Here is a 15,846-nt window from a genome sequence, read left to right as displayed (position 1 = left end):
ACCATGAGCTGGCCAGTTACTATTTCAGTCCTTAAAAACTACAAGCATTCTTGAGGTTGTTGGAAGGGGGATAAAGCCTCAGAATAAATAATTCTGAGCTGCCTATTGATCCTTTCTTGGGGAGAAAATTACTGTATAATTTACTTGAGGTTTTTTATTGCTTGTTAGACCTTCACCTATGATAAGACAGTATCTTCTTTCATCATGGTATGCTTTGCATTGCCAGATTCCTACAGGAAAGCCAGGTACCCTAATCAGCTGCCATATTTGCTTTCTTCTCACTCTGACATTTTCTTTCCTTAGGCCAGATGTCTGCAAATTGAAGTTTGAAGGGAAGACATTTTATGTGATTGGCACCCAGAAGGAGGTCAGACACCTTTTCTAACTACCTGTTGCTATGCATGCATGTATAATGTATGTGTGCTTATAAGAGGAAGGTTCAAGAATGGAATTTGCTTTTAGGATTGCAGTTCTCAAAGACTACAACTTTGCCATGTGATGTTAGCTGAGAACATTTGAGAGGTCAACAAATCAACCCAGTCAGCCTTGAATTTGCATATTGAGAAATGCTGCCTATACCAATGACTGCTTATTGCACAGCCCTAGCGTAAACTTGATGGGCTCTTTTCCTACTTCTTTGTGTCAAAATATGGAGAGATGAAACAATGAAGGATACTTACAAAAATAGCAACTGACACTGGATAGTCATACAAATAGAGTATAGTCCCAGTAGTATTAAAGGAGTTAACAGATACACACTGTGGTTTACCATACTATGTATTTTTGGAGAAGGCAATTACCAAAATTCAAAGATAGTTCTGATCTTAGTAGATGTTCTTGGGTTTTTTGTTTTTGTTTTTGTTGTTTTATTTTGTTTTGTTTTAATGTGCCATTACTAGGGCTTGAACTCAGGAAGCCTGGGCACTATCCCTTAGTTTTTTAAATCAAGGCTGGTGCTCTGTCACTTGAGCCACACTTCCACTTCCAGCTTTTTGGTAGTTAATTGGAGAGAAGAGTCTTATGGACTTACTTGGCTAAATTGTGATCCTCAGATCTCAGCCTCCTGAGTATCTAGGATTACAGACATAAGCCACCAATAACCTGGTTCAGTAGGTATTCTTGAGCCTGGCTATTAGCTCAAGTACTAGTTATGCAAGGATGCAAATAATATGTTAGACTAATCTCAATTTCATAAAGTTAAGTGATTCTTGGAGTGTAAAGAATTGGGAAGCTCATTTCTTTTCAAATTTAAGTTTCATTGTAAAGGTGATATACAGAGGGGTTACAGTCACATAAGTCATGTAGTGAGTACATTTCTTTTTGAACAGTGTTACCCCCTCCCTCATTCTTTCCCATCTTTTCCCTTCCCAACTCTCCCCCCAAGTTGTAAAGTTCATTTCCAACATAATGTCTAGTGATTATCAGTATTGAATTGGTTTACCCTTTGCCCCACTGTTTTTGAGATTCCCTTTCTCTTCTTCAAATCAGCTAAACTTATATACAAGACCAAGGGTACAGAAATCAAAAACAGTAACAAAAGGGAATAAACCAGAGGGGAAAAAATGAAAGAAAAAAGAAATAACTGCAAATAGTACAATTTTTAAAAACCTCTTGTTTACATTTCTTTAAGTTCATTTTGATAAGCATCATTTTATATAATCATATGCAAATAGCATATGTTGTGGTCCTCTCCTAAGAATATTCTAGTTATTCTGGTTTTATTACATATGAAGGAAACATATGTTTCTTTGGGTCTGGCTTACTTTGTTTAATATAAATTTTCCAAGTCTTTCCAATTCCTTAAAAATGGGACAATGCCATTCTTTCTGATGGAAGCACAGAATTCTATTATGTATACATACCACATTTTCTTGATCCATTCATCCACTGAGGGGACTCTGGGTTGATTCTGTATCTTAGCTATGGTAAACAATACTGCAATGAGCATGGTTGTGCTGGTGGCTTTAGTGAGGGCTGGTTTGTGATCATTTGGGTAAATGCCCTGGAGTGGAATTTCTGAGTCAGAGACGCTTTATGATTAGTCTTTTAAGGAACCTCCATACTGCTTTCTAGAGTGGTTGAACAAGTTTACATTCCCACCAAAGTGTAGTAGAATCCCCTTTTGGACACATCCCTGCTAGCATCTGTTATTTGTTTTCTTGATAATGGTCACTCTAACTGGGTGAGGTGGAATCTCAATGTAGTTTTGACTTGCATATCTTTTATAGCCAGTGATGTTGAACATTTCTTCATGTTTCTATTAGCCAGTCTTATTTCCTCTTCAGAGAAGTATCTTTTTAGTTCTTTAGCCCACTTATTAATGGGGTTGTTGTTTATTTGAGGATTTGTTTTTTGGGGGGTAATTTTTGAGCTCTAGGTATAATTTAGGTATGAGGCCACTGTCTGACACATAGCTAGTAAAGATCATTTCCCATTCTGTGGGCTTTCTATTGATCTTGCAAGCTATGTCCTTTGCCATGCAGAAACTCTTCAGTTTGATGCATTCCCATTTATCTAGTCATTCTTTGATTTGTTGTGGTTCTGGATCTTTACTTAGGAAGTTTTGACCTGTGCCAAGGAGCTCTAGTGTTTTCCCTGTACTTTCCTGTAATATATTCAGAGTATCTGGTCTTACATTGAGGTCTTTGATTCATTTGGAATTGATTCTGGTACAGGGTAATATGTAATGATATAGCTTCAGTTTAATGCACGAGTATAGCCAATTCTTCCAGCATCATTTATTGAAGAGCTGTCTTTCTTCCATCATGTGTTTTTGGATCCCTTACCAAAGATTAGGTGGCTATAAGTCTGTAGGTTAATTTCTGGGACTTCAAAACTATTCCACTGGTCCTCAGGTCTGTTCTTGTGCCAATACCAAGCTGTTTTTATTACTACAGTTTTGTAATAGAGTTTGAGGTTTGGTATTGATATTCCTTCAGCACTGTTCTTCCTGGTAAGGACTGTTTCGGGGTCTATATGGATTTTTTGATTGCTTCTATATAATTGAAGAATGATGTTGGAATATTGATGGATATTGCATTGAATTTGCACATAGCTTTTTGGCAGTATTGCCAGTTTCACAATGTTAATCCTCTCAGTCTAGGAGCATTGGGAGGTTTTCCTTAAGTCTGCTTTAATTTCCTTTCTCAGGTTTTTAAAGTTTTTTTTTTATCATAGAGGTCCTTCTCATCTTTGGTTAAGTTAATTCCTAGGTATTTTATTTTTGAGGCTATTACAAAAGAAGTTGCGTTCCTGATTTCAGTTTTGCTCTTCTCATTGTTGACATACAGAAAAGCTATTGATGTTTGTGGGTTAGTTTTATACTTTGCTGCTTTGCCAAAGTTTTGGATCAGCTCAAGTAGCTTGGGAGAGTAGTCTATGGAGTTCTTTAATTACAGATCATGTCACCTGCAAAGAGTTTTACTTCTTCTTTCCCTATTCAGTTCCCCTTTATGTTTGTCTCTTGATTTCTTACTCTAGCTAAAAATTCCAATACCATATTCAAGAGGAGTGGAGAGAGCGGGCATCCTTTCCTCATTTCTGATTTCAGAGGAACTTGTTTTAACTTTTCGCCATTAAGTATAATGCTGGCTGTAGGTGTCATATGCAGCCTTTTTTATATTGATGGATGTTCCATGTATTCCTAGCTTTGGGAAGCTCATTTCATACTTACAAAAGATTTCAATCAGATATTGTAGTGCATCCTTGCCATCTCAACCCCTAGGAGGCTCAGGCAAAAAGATCTTGGGTGTGAAACCATCCTGGGCTACCTAGTAAGTTCACTGCCAGCCTGGGCTACATAGTGTGACCCTATATCAAGGGGAGGAAAAGAGGAGAGACAGACCTTATGTTTCTTAGTGATGTCTGCAAGGGGAATACTATTTCAACAACACTTTAAAGAGCATAGTAATATAAATTGCTTCAAATCTGTGTGGTAGGAGGTAGGATACAAGTCAGTAAATTCCTGACAGTAACACATGTGAAAGATAAACTGTTTAACATGCCCTTTCTTTTTTTTTTAATTAGAAAAAAGCCATGTTGGCATTCCACACTTCAACACCAGCTGCCTGCAAACATCTTTGGAAGTGTGGGGTAGAGAATCAGGCCTTTTATAAGTAAGTAGCTTTTATTCACTTAATCATAGGTTTAAAAAGTACTCATGGAGCACTTGATAGTTTACAAATGGCTGCATATCCATTTCTATTAAGACAGCTCTTTTTTTAGTATGTGGAAGTGAACTATAAATTTAGTTATTGTTGGCCCAAATCCTGAACTCTGTGTTAGGTGTTTCTGTTATACATGTGACAGAATGTCTGTCTGTACACCCCCTTTCTCAAAACAGATCTTAAGATAGAACTTGGTGTAAGTGGTCTATAGGGGATTGAAAGGTTAAAGTTTGAGGCAGTGACCACTTGTTGCTTGTTTCTGTCTAGCAAAGCAACACATGGTGGTAATCCAAACACCTGCTTGATTGTGTGCCTTTATAAGACCTGCAAATCCTTAGCTCCGGGCTCTCCTCCTAGTCTCCGCTGTGTCAGAGTGTAGGACGAGGCCTGAGCTGCAGCCCGTTTAAATAAAACAGCTGTAGAGTCTAACTCTCCGTGGTCTTCTTGCGGGGGGGGGGGTCCTGCAACCTTGGCATAACAGAGATGTAGTTAACAGATCTATGAGTTGGGGATTATTGGACTGAGGCAGTAAATTAAGCAATATGGAGTCTTACCTTCCTCCCTCCCTCCATCCCTCCCTGCCTCTCCTTCTCTTATTCCCTTATTTCCTTAATCCTTTCCTTCCTTTTACTTTCTTGCTTGCTTTTCTTTCTTGCTTGCTTGCTTTTCCTTCTTTCTTTCTCCTTTAATTCTTCCTTTCCTTCTTTTTTCCAATTCTCCCTTTCTCTCTCCTCACCTCCTCTCCTTGCTCTCTCTGCTCCCTCTTTGACCTCTCTCCTCTCTCTGTCCCTCTCTTTCCCATCCTCTTTCTTTCCTCTCTTCTCTCTTCCCATTCTATCCCTGGAACTCAAAATCCTCCTGACTCAGCCTCCTGAGTGATAGGAGTAATAGGTGTATGCCATATTCTAGGCTCCTCTGGGAGACTAAAATATGTCCCAAAGTTCTCTGACAGTGGGTGAAAAGGAAGCTATTTATCTACCAATCCCACATTCATTTTGGTTGAGGGCAGAGTTAGTACTCTCTGGCACTTCTGGCTTTCTCTGAGAGTGTGTGTTGGACTGAATATGCCCTCGCAAGAGACCTTCAGCAGAGTCATATGTCAGAACAGGAATCAATGTTTTACTGGTAGAATTTTGGTGGACTGCGATCATGGAAAGTTGGGTCTAGATGGGACTTCAGAAGCCATCAGTAAGACTCTCAGAAAGAAGGTCCACCTTCTCCTTGCTGAGACTTCCTTGCTGACTGAGTCACTAACACCTCCCACTCCTGCAGTTTCCCTGAGTGGAATTTGCTCAGTTTTTCCCATTGATCACTAAACTCACTATACTAGAAATGCTGTCTCTGAACTTCAAGGCATCTTTGTCTCCTGCTGTGTAGACTAGTAGAAAAAAACCAAAGCAATACAAAACAAAAACGCCAAAGTTGGCCTCTAAGGAATCAACATTTTAGGCTAAGTATGGGGGTGCATATGTGCAATCCTAGCTGCTCAGGAAGGAGGACCATGGTTCAAGATTAGCTCAGGCAAAAAGTTAGCAAGAGCTCATCTCAACCAACAAGCCAGGCATGGTGGTTCGTAATCTTAGCTACATGGGAAGTGTAGGCCAAGTCTGAAGCCAGCCCTCAGCTAAAAATTTGGGAGCCTATCTGAAAACTAACGAAAGCAAAAAAAAAGGACTGGTCATGTGCCTGAAGTAGTAAAACTCTGCCTAGCAAGCATGGGGCTCTGGATTTGAATGCTAGTAATCACCAAATATTAACACACTGGTAGCTCAAGCCTTTAATGCTAGCTACTCAGGAGGCTGAGATCTGAGGATCAGAATTTGAAGCCAGCCTGGGCAGGAAAGTCTGTGAGACTCTTATCTCCAATTAACCACCAGAAAACCAGAAGTGGCACTATGGCTCAAAGTAGTAGAGTGCTAGCCTTGAGCAAAAAGAGCTCAGGGACGGTGCCCAGACCCTGATTTCAAGCCCCACAACCAATAAACAAAGAAACAAATATACCGATAACATACTGGTCCAAGAGGGAAATGCAGAGAAATTGACATTTGGTTTTTAGTACTACTATTACTGCTTTTTTTTTTTTTTGGTCAGTCATGGGGCTTGACCTCTGGGCTTGGGCACTGTCCCTGCGCTCTTCAGCTCAAGGTGAGCACTCTACTGTTTGAGCCACACTGCCACTTCTGGTTTTGTAGTGGTTTTATTGGAGACACGAGTCTCATGGACTTTCCTGCCTGGGCTGGCTTTGAACCATGATCTTCAGATCTCAGCCTCCTGAGTAGCTAGGATTACAGGTGTGAGCTACCGGCGCCTGGCTAATTACTGCTATTATTATTGGTGCTTGCACCTGCTAGACAACTGTTCTACCTACAAGCTATATTCTTAGCTCTTAGTTTTGTGGGACAATCTAATTTGAATACCCACAAAATTCACCCTTTTAAACAGAGTTCACTGGGAGGCAGGTGAGACCCTAAGTTCAAATCCCAGTGCCACAAAAAATATAAAGTAACTTTTCAATGATTTAATCCACAATGTTATTTAATCATTATCTAATTCTAGAATGAATTTATCAGCAGTCATTCCTGTTCATTGGCAATCACTATCTACTTTCTGTTTTTATAGATTTATCTATGCTGGACTTTTTTTTTATATAAATGAGATTTGAAATGATGTGGCATTTGTACCTGGCTTCTTCACTTAGTATACTATTTTCAAGCTTTGTCTATGTTGTAGCTGATGCAGCTTGTGTTTAAATAATATTCCATTATTTGGATCTACCACATTTTGTTTAATCACTTACTAGTAGATGAACATTTGGGTTGTTCTTTCCTTTCAGCTATTATAAAGGATTCTTCAGTGAAGATCCTTTTGGGGTAATTTTCTTGGGTTTAAGCCTAGACATGGAATTAACTGTGGTTAATCCTAATTTAGCTGTTTAAGGAACTGTTTTTTGTGCCTAAGCTTTTGGAACTCCTCTTTTCCTCTTTTGATGAAACCATCCAGTTCCTGTCAGAAGATAGTTTATATGCATTCATTTGGTTATTTTTAGTACTATTTCTCATACCTGAGACAGTTAATAAGTCAATAAATAAATCAAAACCAAGAGTATTCTGGCACTTTATTTTCTGACAGTACTAGGATTTGAAAGCAGGAGCTGCTAGGCAGGTGCTCTACCACCTGAGCCATAACTCCAGCCCCTTTTGCTTTTGTTATGTTTTCAAATAGGATCTCATATTTTTTCCCCCAGACTAACATGGACCAAGATCCTCCTATTTATGCTTCCTGCATAGCAGAGTTGACCGTCACATAACATCAGACCCAGCTTTTATTGGTTGAGATAGGATTCCATGAGCTTTTGGTCCAGGCTAGTCTTGAACCATGTTCTCCCGGATATCCACCTTTTGAGAAGCTGACATGATAGGCCTAAACTACTACCCCTAGCATATGGCCCTTTTTCACTGAAGATTTTCACACACATATAGTATACATATTTTTATATATGTATATTTATATATATATACTAGATCTAATCTCTCTAAGGCTTAGAACTGAGTTCTGCTTTTTCTGCTTCCTGAAGATCCCAGGCATTGAAAACGTATTCACTGGATCAGATTGATAAGGCAGGGCTCCTATCTTCAGGAGATCCTAATTTCATGGTAGAACCCAAAAATATTAGGAGGGGAAAGGACCTTTCAGGTGGAGGATAGTCTGAGTAAGAGACTAAAGCAGGACAGTAGAAGATACATTTTAGATAGGAGAATGATGGCTACACCAGGCTGGGTAGAAGAAAGCTAACATGGAAGGGAGGATAGGAAAGGCTGGGAGATCTTGGAACAAATATGGGAAGGAGAGTGATGTAGTGTGAATGGAACTGTAGATAGCTGTGACTGGCCTTAGGAACAGGCAACAAAGGTCTCTATGAGACCAACTGGGCAGAATTTTCACACAGCCTCAAAACTCTTTTAGTGAAACCATAGGTGCCTATAAGAGAATAACTTGGGGATATTAATTTATTATCTTTCATGTATTCTTTTATTATATATGAGGAAGTCACATGGAGTAAAATAAAGGCAAAAGCAGAAGCAAAGAAAGTGAGGAAAGGAAAAGCAATCCAGATCTTATTTGCAAGTTTGGGTTAAGTGGCTCAGTTATGAGTTAGCAAGGAACCTAGTCTGTTAATTCTATCATTAATGTGGTGTGGCTGATTCTGCACTTGAAGAAACCTCTTACAAGCATCTGTAACTGCTTCACAAGAGAGTCTAGCTGTAGTGGTTGGAAGTGTGTCTCGGTTGGTAGAGTGCTAGCCAATGATTAGAAGCAGCAGGTACTGAGTTCAAGTCCTGGTCTCACACCAGAGAGGGGGTGGTGTAGAGCTGTCAGCACACATGACTAAGATCTGTGTTATCAAGTCTTGAATAGGTCTTGATCCAGATTCTTCATATCTTGAACAAAGAATGGAGTGAAACACATAGAAGTAATGGGAAAAGCACAGGTTTACCGAAGTGAAAATAAAGAGAAAGTAAGTAGGAATAATCTTCACAGTGTAACATTAGGCTTGGGCAAGACAGCTCCAAGGCCCCTGAGGAATGGGGTTTGAGATAATTTAGGGCCAATATGAGTTGCTGGGAAGGTAAAAATGTCCCTCCTACAGGAGAGGCCCTTCCTGACAGATTTGAATGGCAGGTGGTAGTTAAAGAGCAATCTTCCAACCACATATGCATTCCCACACACTTCCATTCCCATACATTCATTTATAATGGTATTAATGATATGCAGTGAATAAACATGAAGAAATAATTTAGGATTAAAAAATAGTTGTATAAGGACATAGCCCTTACCTTCTGGGCATGAGCCTTTGTGAGATGTTCTGCTTCACTGGACAAACATCCAGGTTAACAGGATATAGTGCCAGTTTGGTTGTCTGTAGTATGGAGCAGAACCTAATAGTGGTATTCTGGGGTGATCCTGGGGTATTCTTTAGGACAGTTGGTCTTACAAATGTCCTTGGCAGTGATGGTCCCTGTTTTATCTTCCTCCTTCACCTCAAAAGGTCTCCTTTAACCAGGTGCTGATGGCTCACACCTGTAATCCTAACTACTTAGGAGGCTGACATCTGAGGATCTTGATTCAAAGCCAGCCTGGGCGGGAAAGTCTGTGAGATTCATAAGAATCTTATTAACCACCAAAAAGCAGGAAGTGGAGCTGTGGCTCAAGTGGTAGAGTGCTAGCCTTGAGCATAAAAGCTCAGAGACAAAGCTCAGCCCTGAATTCAAGCCCCAGGACTGGCACAAAACAACAACAACAACAACAGAACTCTCTTTTAGGTCCACTGTGCTGTTCTGCCTTTCATTTGAACTCACAGTCTCTACTCACCTGAGATTGGCCAGAACCTTTTGCTCCTCCATTATCCCAGCACCATCACTGACCCTTCAGAAGAAGGAAGTATATTGCTTGTTGTGACCTTGGGCAATGCATACCTTCTCTACCCTCAGTTTCCCCATCTGTAGTATCCCTGACATTCAGCCGTGCCTCTGTGCATCCCTGTGGCCTAGGGTAATGATCATGGGCTTTGGTTTTACTTCTGGCCACTCACTAGCAGTGTGGCCTAGGAAAATCCCCCTTCAGTTCTTTGGGCCTCATCTTTATTTTCCATCTGCCAAATGCAATGGTGCTAACCAGCCTTGCAGTATCCAGTTCTGCAAAGCGCAATAACTAGGGGTAAGTGACAGCAGTTGCTGGAACTCTCATTTACTCCACTCTGAAAATGATGATTGGGTTCTGATTCATCTATAGATGCATGTCCCAATCCCCTTGACTCTTACAGAGATCCAATGAAGCTCACCTCAGGGTAGGAGCCAGAGTCTGCATTCTCTGCTTGCTCCATTCTTTCCCAGGAGGAAGAGGCTCTAGTCCCCTTCCAGCTCTTCCTGGCACAGTGGGCTCTAGTTTCAGCTGGCAGAGCAAGGCCTCCTGCACCTGCTTCCTGGGCTGGGGGTGGTTTACTGCTTCCATTTTCACAGCATCTGCCACTGGAGCATGAAGCTGATGGATGGTGCCTGACTACAAATTCCGTAGGGTGATTTGAAGACATGAATGTGCTGCTGGTGTCAGCTGGCTCCAGGCCATGGATCTGGTTGGAAAGACCTTGTTCTGAGATCCGCTGTCTGGGAACAAAGCCCAGGAGCAGCAGCCCTGACTTTCCTGCCTACTCCAGACCTTAGGGGATTCCAACACAAACTTAGACAGCATTTCAGAGCTTTCTTTATGTCATATGTGCTGTAGATGCCACCAGCTCTGAGGTGTTGCTTCTGTTGCTGGTTCACTGAAGTCACAGGCATTTTCATTCAAAGCCTTCATCTCACATCTGTTTGGGCCTGTGTGTGTACTGTGCCTACTGAGTGTGCAGTTGTGTGCAGGGGAGAAAGGCAGTTCCAAAAACATTTCTCATTTGCAATTTTCAGGGCTTGCAGAAAAATAATACAAGAAATAAAAATAAAAAAGACCCCAGTATGGTTCCCTGTGCTGAGGTGTCCCCACTTCAATGAGTGCATAAATTGCCTTATCAAATTCTCTTATTATAATTGGTGCCATGTTTCAATAGTTATAGGGTATTGTGAGATCACACATATCTATCTATCTATCTATCTATCTATCTATCTATCTATCTATCTATCTATCTATCTATCTATGTTGATGCTGGGGTTTGAATTCAGTGCCTAACACTTGCTCAGCTTGCTTGCTTAGCTAACACTCTACTGCTTGAACCACACTTCTAGCCTGCTTTTTGCTGGTTATTTTGGAGGTGAAGCTTTACAGACATTTCTGCCCAGACTGGCTTAGAATCAGGACTCTCCAGATCTCAGTCTCCTGAGTTGCTAGGAGGCATGGGCCACCAACTGGCACCTGGTAAAAATACATATTTGTAATAAGTTTTCATATGCTGCTGTAGGCACGTCCATAGACTACTCATTGAATGATGAGATTCACAATCTTCACTATACATTACAATCTCGGGGGCTGGAGGGAGCTTTCACAAAAATTACCAATGCCATGGGCCCTTGGATCCTGCCCCAGACCCAATTAAAGCAGAATCTGAATTCTTACCAAGATTTGTATATGAATGCTCATCATAGCGTTATTCTGAATAGTGAAAAGTAGAAACACCCCCAAACATGCAAACTGAAGGTACAACCACTCCCAAACCAGGAAAGATCAGAGCTTCACTGTGTTTGGGGAAGCCATTGGCAGAGCTGGAGGCAGGGTCAAGATGTGTCCTGGGGTTGGAGTCAGAGCAGTGAAGAAAAGAGGAACAAATGTGACATGTTGGTGCTGGAATGTTGCTCAGCCATAAGGAGGATTTAAGTACTGTTCTATGCTACAACATGGTTGAGTTTTGAAAACACTGCACTAGGTAAAACAAACCCTTTTCAGAACATTATAGAGTGCGTGATTCCATTGAGAAAAAATGTCTAGAACAGGAAAATCCAATGTGAGACATCACTGTCACCCAGAGATTGTTCCAAAGGTTCCTGGACCAATACTCTGAAATTTGTCAGAAATACCAACTGGGTCTGTGCTTGAACTGTAATCCAGACTTACAGGATTCAAAACCTGGCTACTCAAGAGTTTTTGGGTGACTCTGGTCTCATTGCAGTTTCAGAGCCTGTCTAGCATACGCTTCTATCACATGAACATGTGTCAGTGCCTTAAGTTCCTCATGGAAAAATGGAAGTTTTCCTTCTGGGAGGGTTGTGGAAATAGGCTGAATTGATGAATTGGGTAGTGTACAGCCTATAGTAACTTTTATATACTAACAAATGCTGTTATTCCAGAACCCCCAAAACATGCTTTTGATGGGACAATCTATTGTTAATTCTAGAGGTGGCCTCTTGAAGAAATATGCAACACCCCATCCTCCCATCAGCACCCAGCCTGAGCACCAGCAGGGACCAGAGGAAAAACTGAGGCTAGGATAAAGGGATGTAAGCTCAGCAAGGATTTATCTGGGTTTCCCTGTGGGAGAGATGTTTGGGCACAGACATGCTCCGGGGTGGAGATTTTGTATGGAACTGGGAGACGCAGGCAGGTTAGAAGGCAGAGGATGGAGGAGAGAGTTGCTATTCTAACTAGGTTGTGGATGCATTGTGTTAGGTGGGAAGAGGCCCTTCTCTGAGCTTGCTGTACATGAGAGAGGTGGGCACACAGGGCAAGTGGGTGCACACCTGCTACAGTGAGAGCTCTTTATCTGCTTCACTGTTCCCCAGAGTCTGGCTGATTTGAAGATTTGGCTTTGGTTGCTCCATAGTAAAAAGGCCAGGGGAAGAATCAGAATGGGTTGTAATTTGGAAGGAGAGAATGAAGGCAGGTGGGGAGGGAGGGGTGGGAAACTACTCTGCAGTGAGCAAGCACTCCACTAGGTACTTTCAAGTCACTTAATCTCATGTGCTCTTCCTCTGAGCACTGTGAAGTAGGTAGCATAAAACCCCTGAAAATAAACAACAAAGGCCACTGAGCTAGAGGCCAGCAGGAAGTTTTGATGCTGATCTTTCAGGCCAGTTCCATCTCTTACGTTGCTCTGGGAGAATTTGGTGGTACAAAGGCTCTCAAATGCAAGCAGACTGAGTCAGAATTGTTTTGGAATGGTTGGCTGAAATACCGATCTTCTCCACACCTTCTGAGTTGCAGTCTTGAGAGATCAAGCCCGAGACCTTATGTTTTAAAATCATCTTAATTATCTTTGAGTGTGTGTGTATGTGTGTGAGTGTGTGTGTGTGTGCACGTGTGCGCACATGCACGCACACATACATGCCAGCCTAAGGCTTGAACTCAAGGGCCTCATCACTGTCTCTGAGTTTTGTTTTGTTCCATGGTGACACTCTACCACTTGAGCCACAGCTCCACTTCTACATTTGATGGTTAATTGGAGGTAAGTGTCTCACAGACTTTCTTGCCTAGGCTGGCTTTGAACTGTAATCCTTAGATCTGAGCCTCCTGAGTAATTAGTGTTAGAGGTGGTAGACACTGGTGCCCAGCTTAATTATCATTTTTATCGAGACATAATATTTGTACATCTTTATCTGGCCTGTACAATAATTTGATAGACTTTTATACTGTGTATTGGTCAAGTTCAGGATAATAAGAACTTTCATCTGGTCAAATATTAGTCATTCCTATGTATTGAGGAATATCATGATTTTACACTCAATATTTATTGCTAAGTTATACTATTTCCTCCTATTTAACTGAGTTTTTGTGATTCTTATTAATTTAATTTCTTTTTAAGTATTTATTTCTTTGTTCAGTTAATATTTTGGTGCCTGTACTGTGGTTTGTACTGAGTTTGAACTCAGGATCTCATGCTCTCTTACTGGCTCCACAATTCCTTCCACTTATCTTTGTGTCCAAAATCCTGTTCTGTTTATGTCATTTGAACTATCAGATTAAATGCTGTTAAAATTCCGCAGAAGATCTCAACTGAAATGTTTTGAATGTTACCTGGACATTGAAGAGGGCAAGGATTTGACAGAAATGCTCTGAGTGACACAAATAACTATACAGGGTCAGCAGTGGCACACCCTTTCTCTCCTTTCACCCTGCTTAGACAGCTGCTGACTTTCTCTTTGGGTCTTTGGACCTGCCTGAAGTCATTTGAAGTGTTTCCTTCTTAGGCAGTGCAGCTCTGAAGCCTCTATCAGGAGTCCAGGAGGGCTCTCCCAGGCCTCCTTACAGGACAGGAACAAAGGCTGAACCATTACTAAAAGAGCTGCCACCTCTCCCCGCAGTCCCATGACCCTCTGTAAAATGGGTACAAGTGTTGAGTTTGAATTTTCAAAACCCAATTGGAGCTCCTAATCATTTTCTTTATAGCAGACCGTGGATCCTTACAAAGAGAACAAAAATCTAAATGAACTATAAAAAGTAGACATTTCTTGAGAGACTTCTCCTCTTTTTTACCTCTGAGGACAGGGAATAATGCCCTTACCAAGGAGAGATGAGGACAGGGGACCGAGACTGTCCCAGGGAGCTCCAACTCAAGGTGTCAGACCCACATCTCTGTATGGTTGGGAGTAGAAATGGAGAGTGCACACAATCCCACAGCAAGGCTGGTGATGGTGCGTCATCACCAAAGGAAGAAGACTAAGCATGGTTTCCTGGACATTTTTTCCTCTTGGTTGAGTATGGCCTGGAAGGAAGCTCTGGCAAGCAGCCGGGGCTTCTGGTCCTCAGTGTCACCAAGATGTAGATCTCATCTGTCCCTTTCTGTCGTGAGAGGTGCCACTACATCTTCTCTGGGCTCTGTCCTGGCACAAATCCTCCTCTTCGGGCCCATTCCTTCCTTCCCTGCCCTCTCTCTGTCTCTGATGAATATTTGTGACCAATGTCTTATGCATCATTTCCCACTGTTTACAAGGTACACAAGGCATGAGGGGAAGGGGCTCTTTACAAAAGTTCAAGTCTATAATACTAGATACCTTAGAAAACAGAGATTTGAGGATCATGGCTTGACACCAGCCCAGGCAAAAAGAAACTTATGAGACGCCATCTCAACCAATGGCTAAGCATGGTTAAGCACCTGTTATGTCAGCTACAGGGGAAACACAATGGTTAGTATGTGCCTCTCAACCCCAGCAACTCAGGGGAACACAGGTAGGAGGATTGCAGCCTAGGCCACTCTGAGGCATAAAGTGAGACCATATCTAAAAAATAACCAGTGCAAAAAGGAGTTAGCGCTATGGCTCAAGTAGTAGAGAGGCTGTGTTACAAGTGCAAGGCCCTCAGTACTGCCCAGCCCCAACAAAAGATCATAACAACTTGGGAAAGTAGACATTAGGTCTTCATTCAGACTGAGGGCTTCTGTGGCTGCTGGCCTTTCTGTCAGTTACATCAACTTCACCCCTAAGTTAACACTTTCTCACCCTCAAATCTCAGATCAAATGTCTTTTCTACCAAGCATCTTCCCAGGCCCTCAGAATAGACCAGTCCTCCTTCCCTTGCTCTCAGTGCATCTTTTCCTTCTAGAAAACCCCAAGGCCATCATTTATATGTGTTTATTTGTTCAGTAGATTTACGATTTTATTGATTTTATCGATTTCTCTTCCTGACTTTGCATCCCATGAATTCAGATATATGTCTTCCCTGGGATCTGCTTGGTAGACAGCGAAGAACTCACTTCTGAACCAATAGACCAGAGCTTCAAGGGACTCAGAACTGGGGATCCCATCCTGCCCTGAAATTTCTAGCAAGAGCTTGCTTAGTCTCTGCTCTCTACATGAGTTTGCTCAGAATCTTATACAGCCATACTGGTTTTGTGTTTTGTTTTGTTTTTAGTCAGGCATGGGGCTTTAACTCTGGCCATAGGTGCTGTCCCTCAGCTCTTCAGTTCAAGGCTAGTGCTCTACCACTTGAGCCAGAGCTCCACTTCTGGTTTTCTTGTGGTTAATTGGAGATAAGAGTCTCATGGATTTTCCTGCCCAGACTGACTTTGAACCACGATCCTCAGAGCTCAGCCTCCTGAGTAGTTAGGATTATAGTGTGAGCCACAAACACCCGGCTGTTTTGTATTTTTTTTTTTTTTGGTCCGGTGATGGGGCCTGAACTCTGGGCCTGGGTGCTGTCCCTCAGCTCTTCAGCTCAAGGCTAGCGCTCTACCACTTGAGCCACAGCGCCACTTCCGGCTTTTTTC

The 15,846-nt window shown here is 41.8% G+C and overlaps 1 protein-coding gene across 2 annotated transcripts in view; it reads left to right on the top strand.

Moving 5' to 3' along the window:
• Positions 1 to 15,846, top strand: part of Frmd3 (FERM domain containing 3) — a 272,266-nt gene that overhangs the window by 214,951 nt on the left and 41,469 nt on the right. For both annotated transcript variants that reach the window (XM_013031085.1, XM_013031084.1), the window contains exons 9-10: positions 304 to 367; positions 4,027 to 4,115. In XM_013031085.1, coding sequence (XP_012886539.1) covers positions 304 to 367; positions 4,027 to 4,115 — 153 coding nt within the window. The remainder of the gene's footprint in view (positions 1 to 303; positions 368 to 4,026; positions 4,116 to 15,846) is intronic.

This window comes from Dipodomys ordii, unplaced genomic scaffold, assembly GCF_000151885.1.
Source record: "Dipodomys ordii isolate 6190 unplaced genomic scaffold, Dord_2.0 Scaffold137, whole genome shotgun sequence".
Classification (NCBI taxonomy): Eukaryota; Metazoa; Chordata; class Mammalia; order Rodentia; family Heteromyidae; genus Dipodomys; species Dipodomys ordii.
Note: the sequence above shows the minus strand (reverse complement) of the source record. Positions and strands in the feature narration are given on the sequence as shown.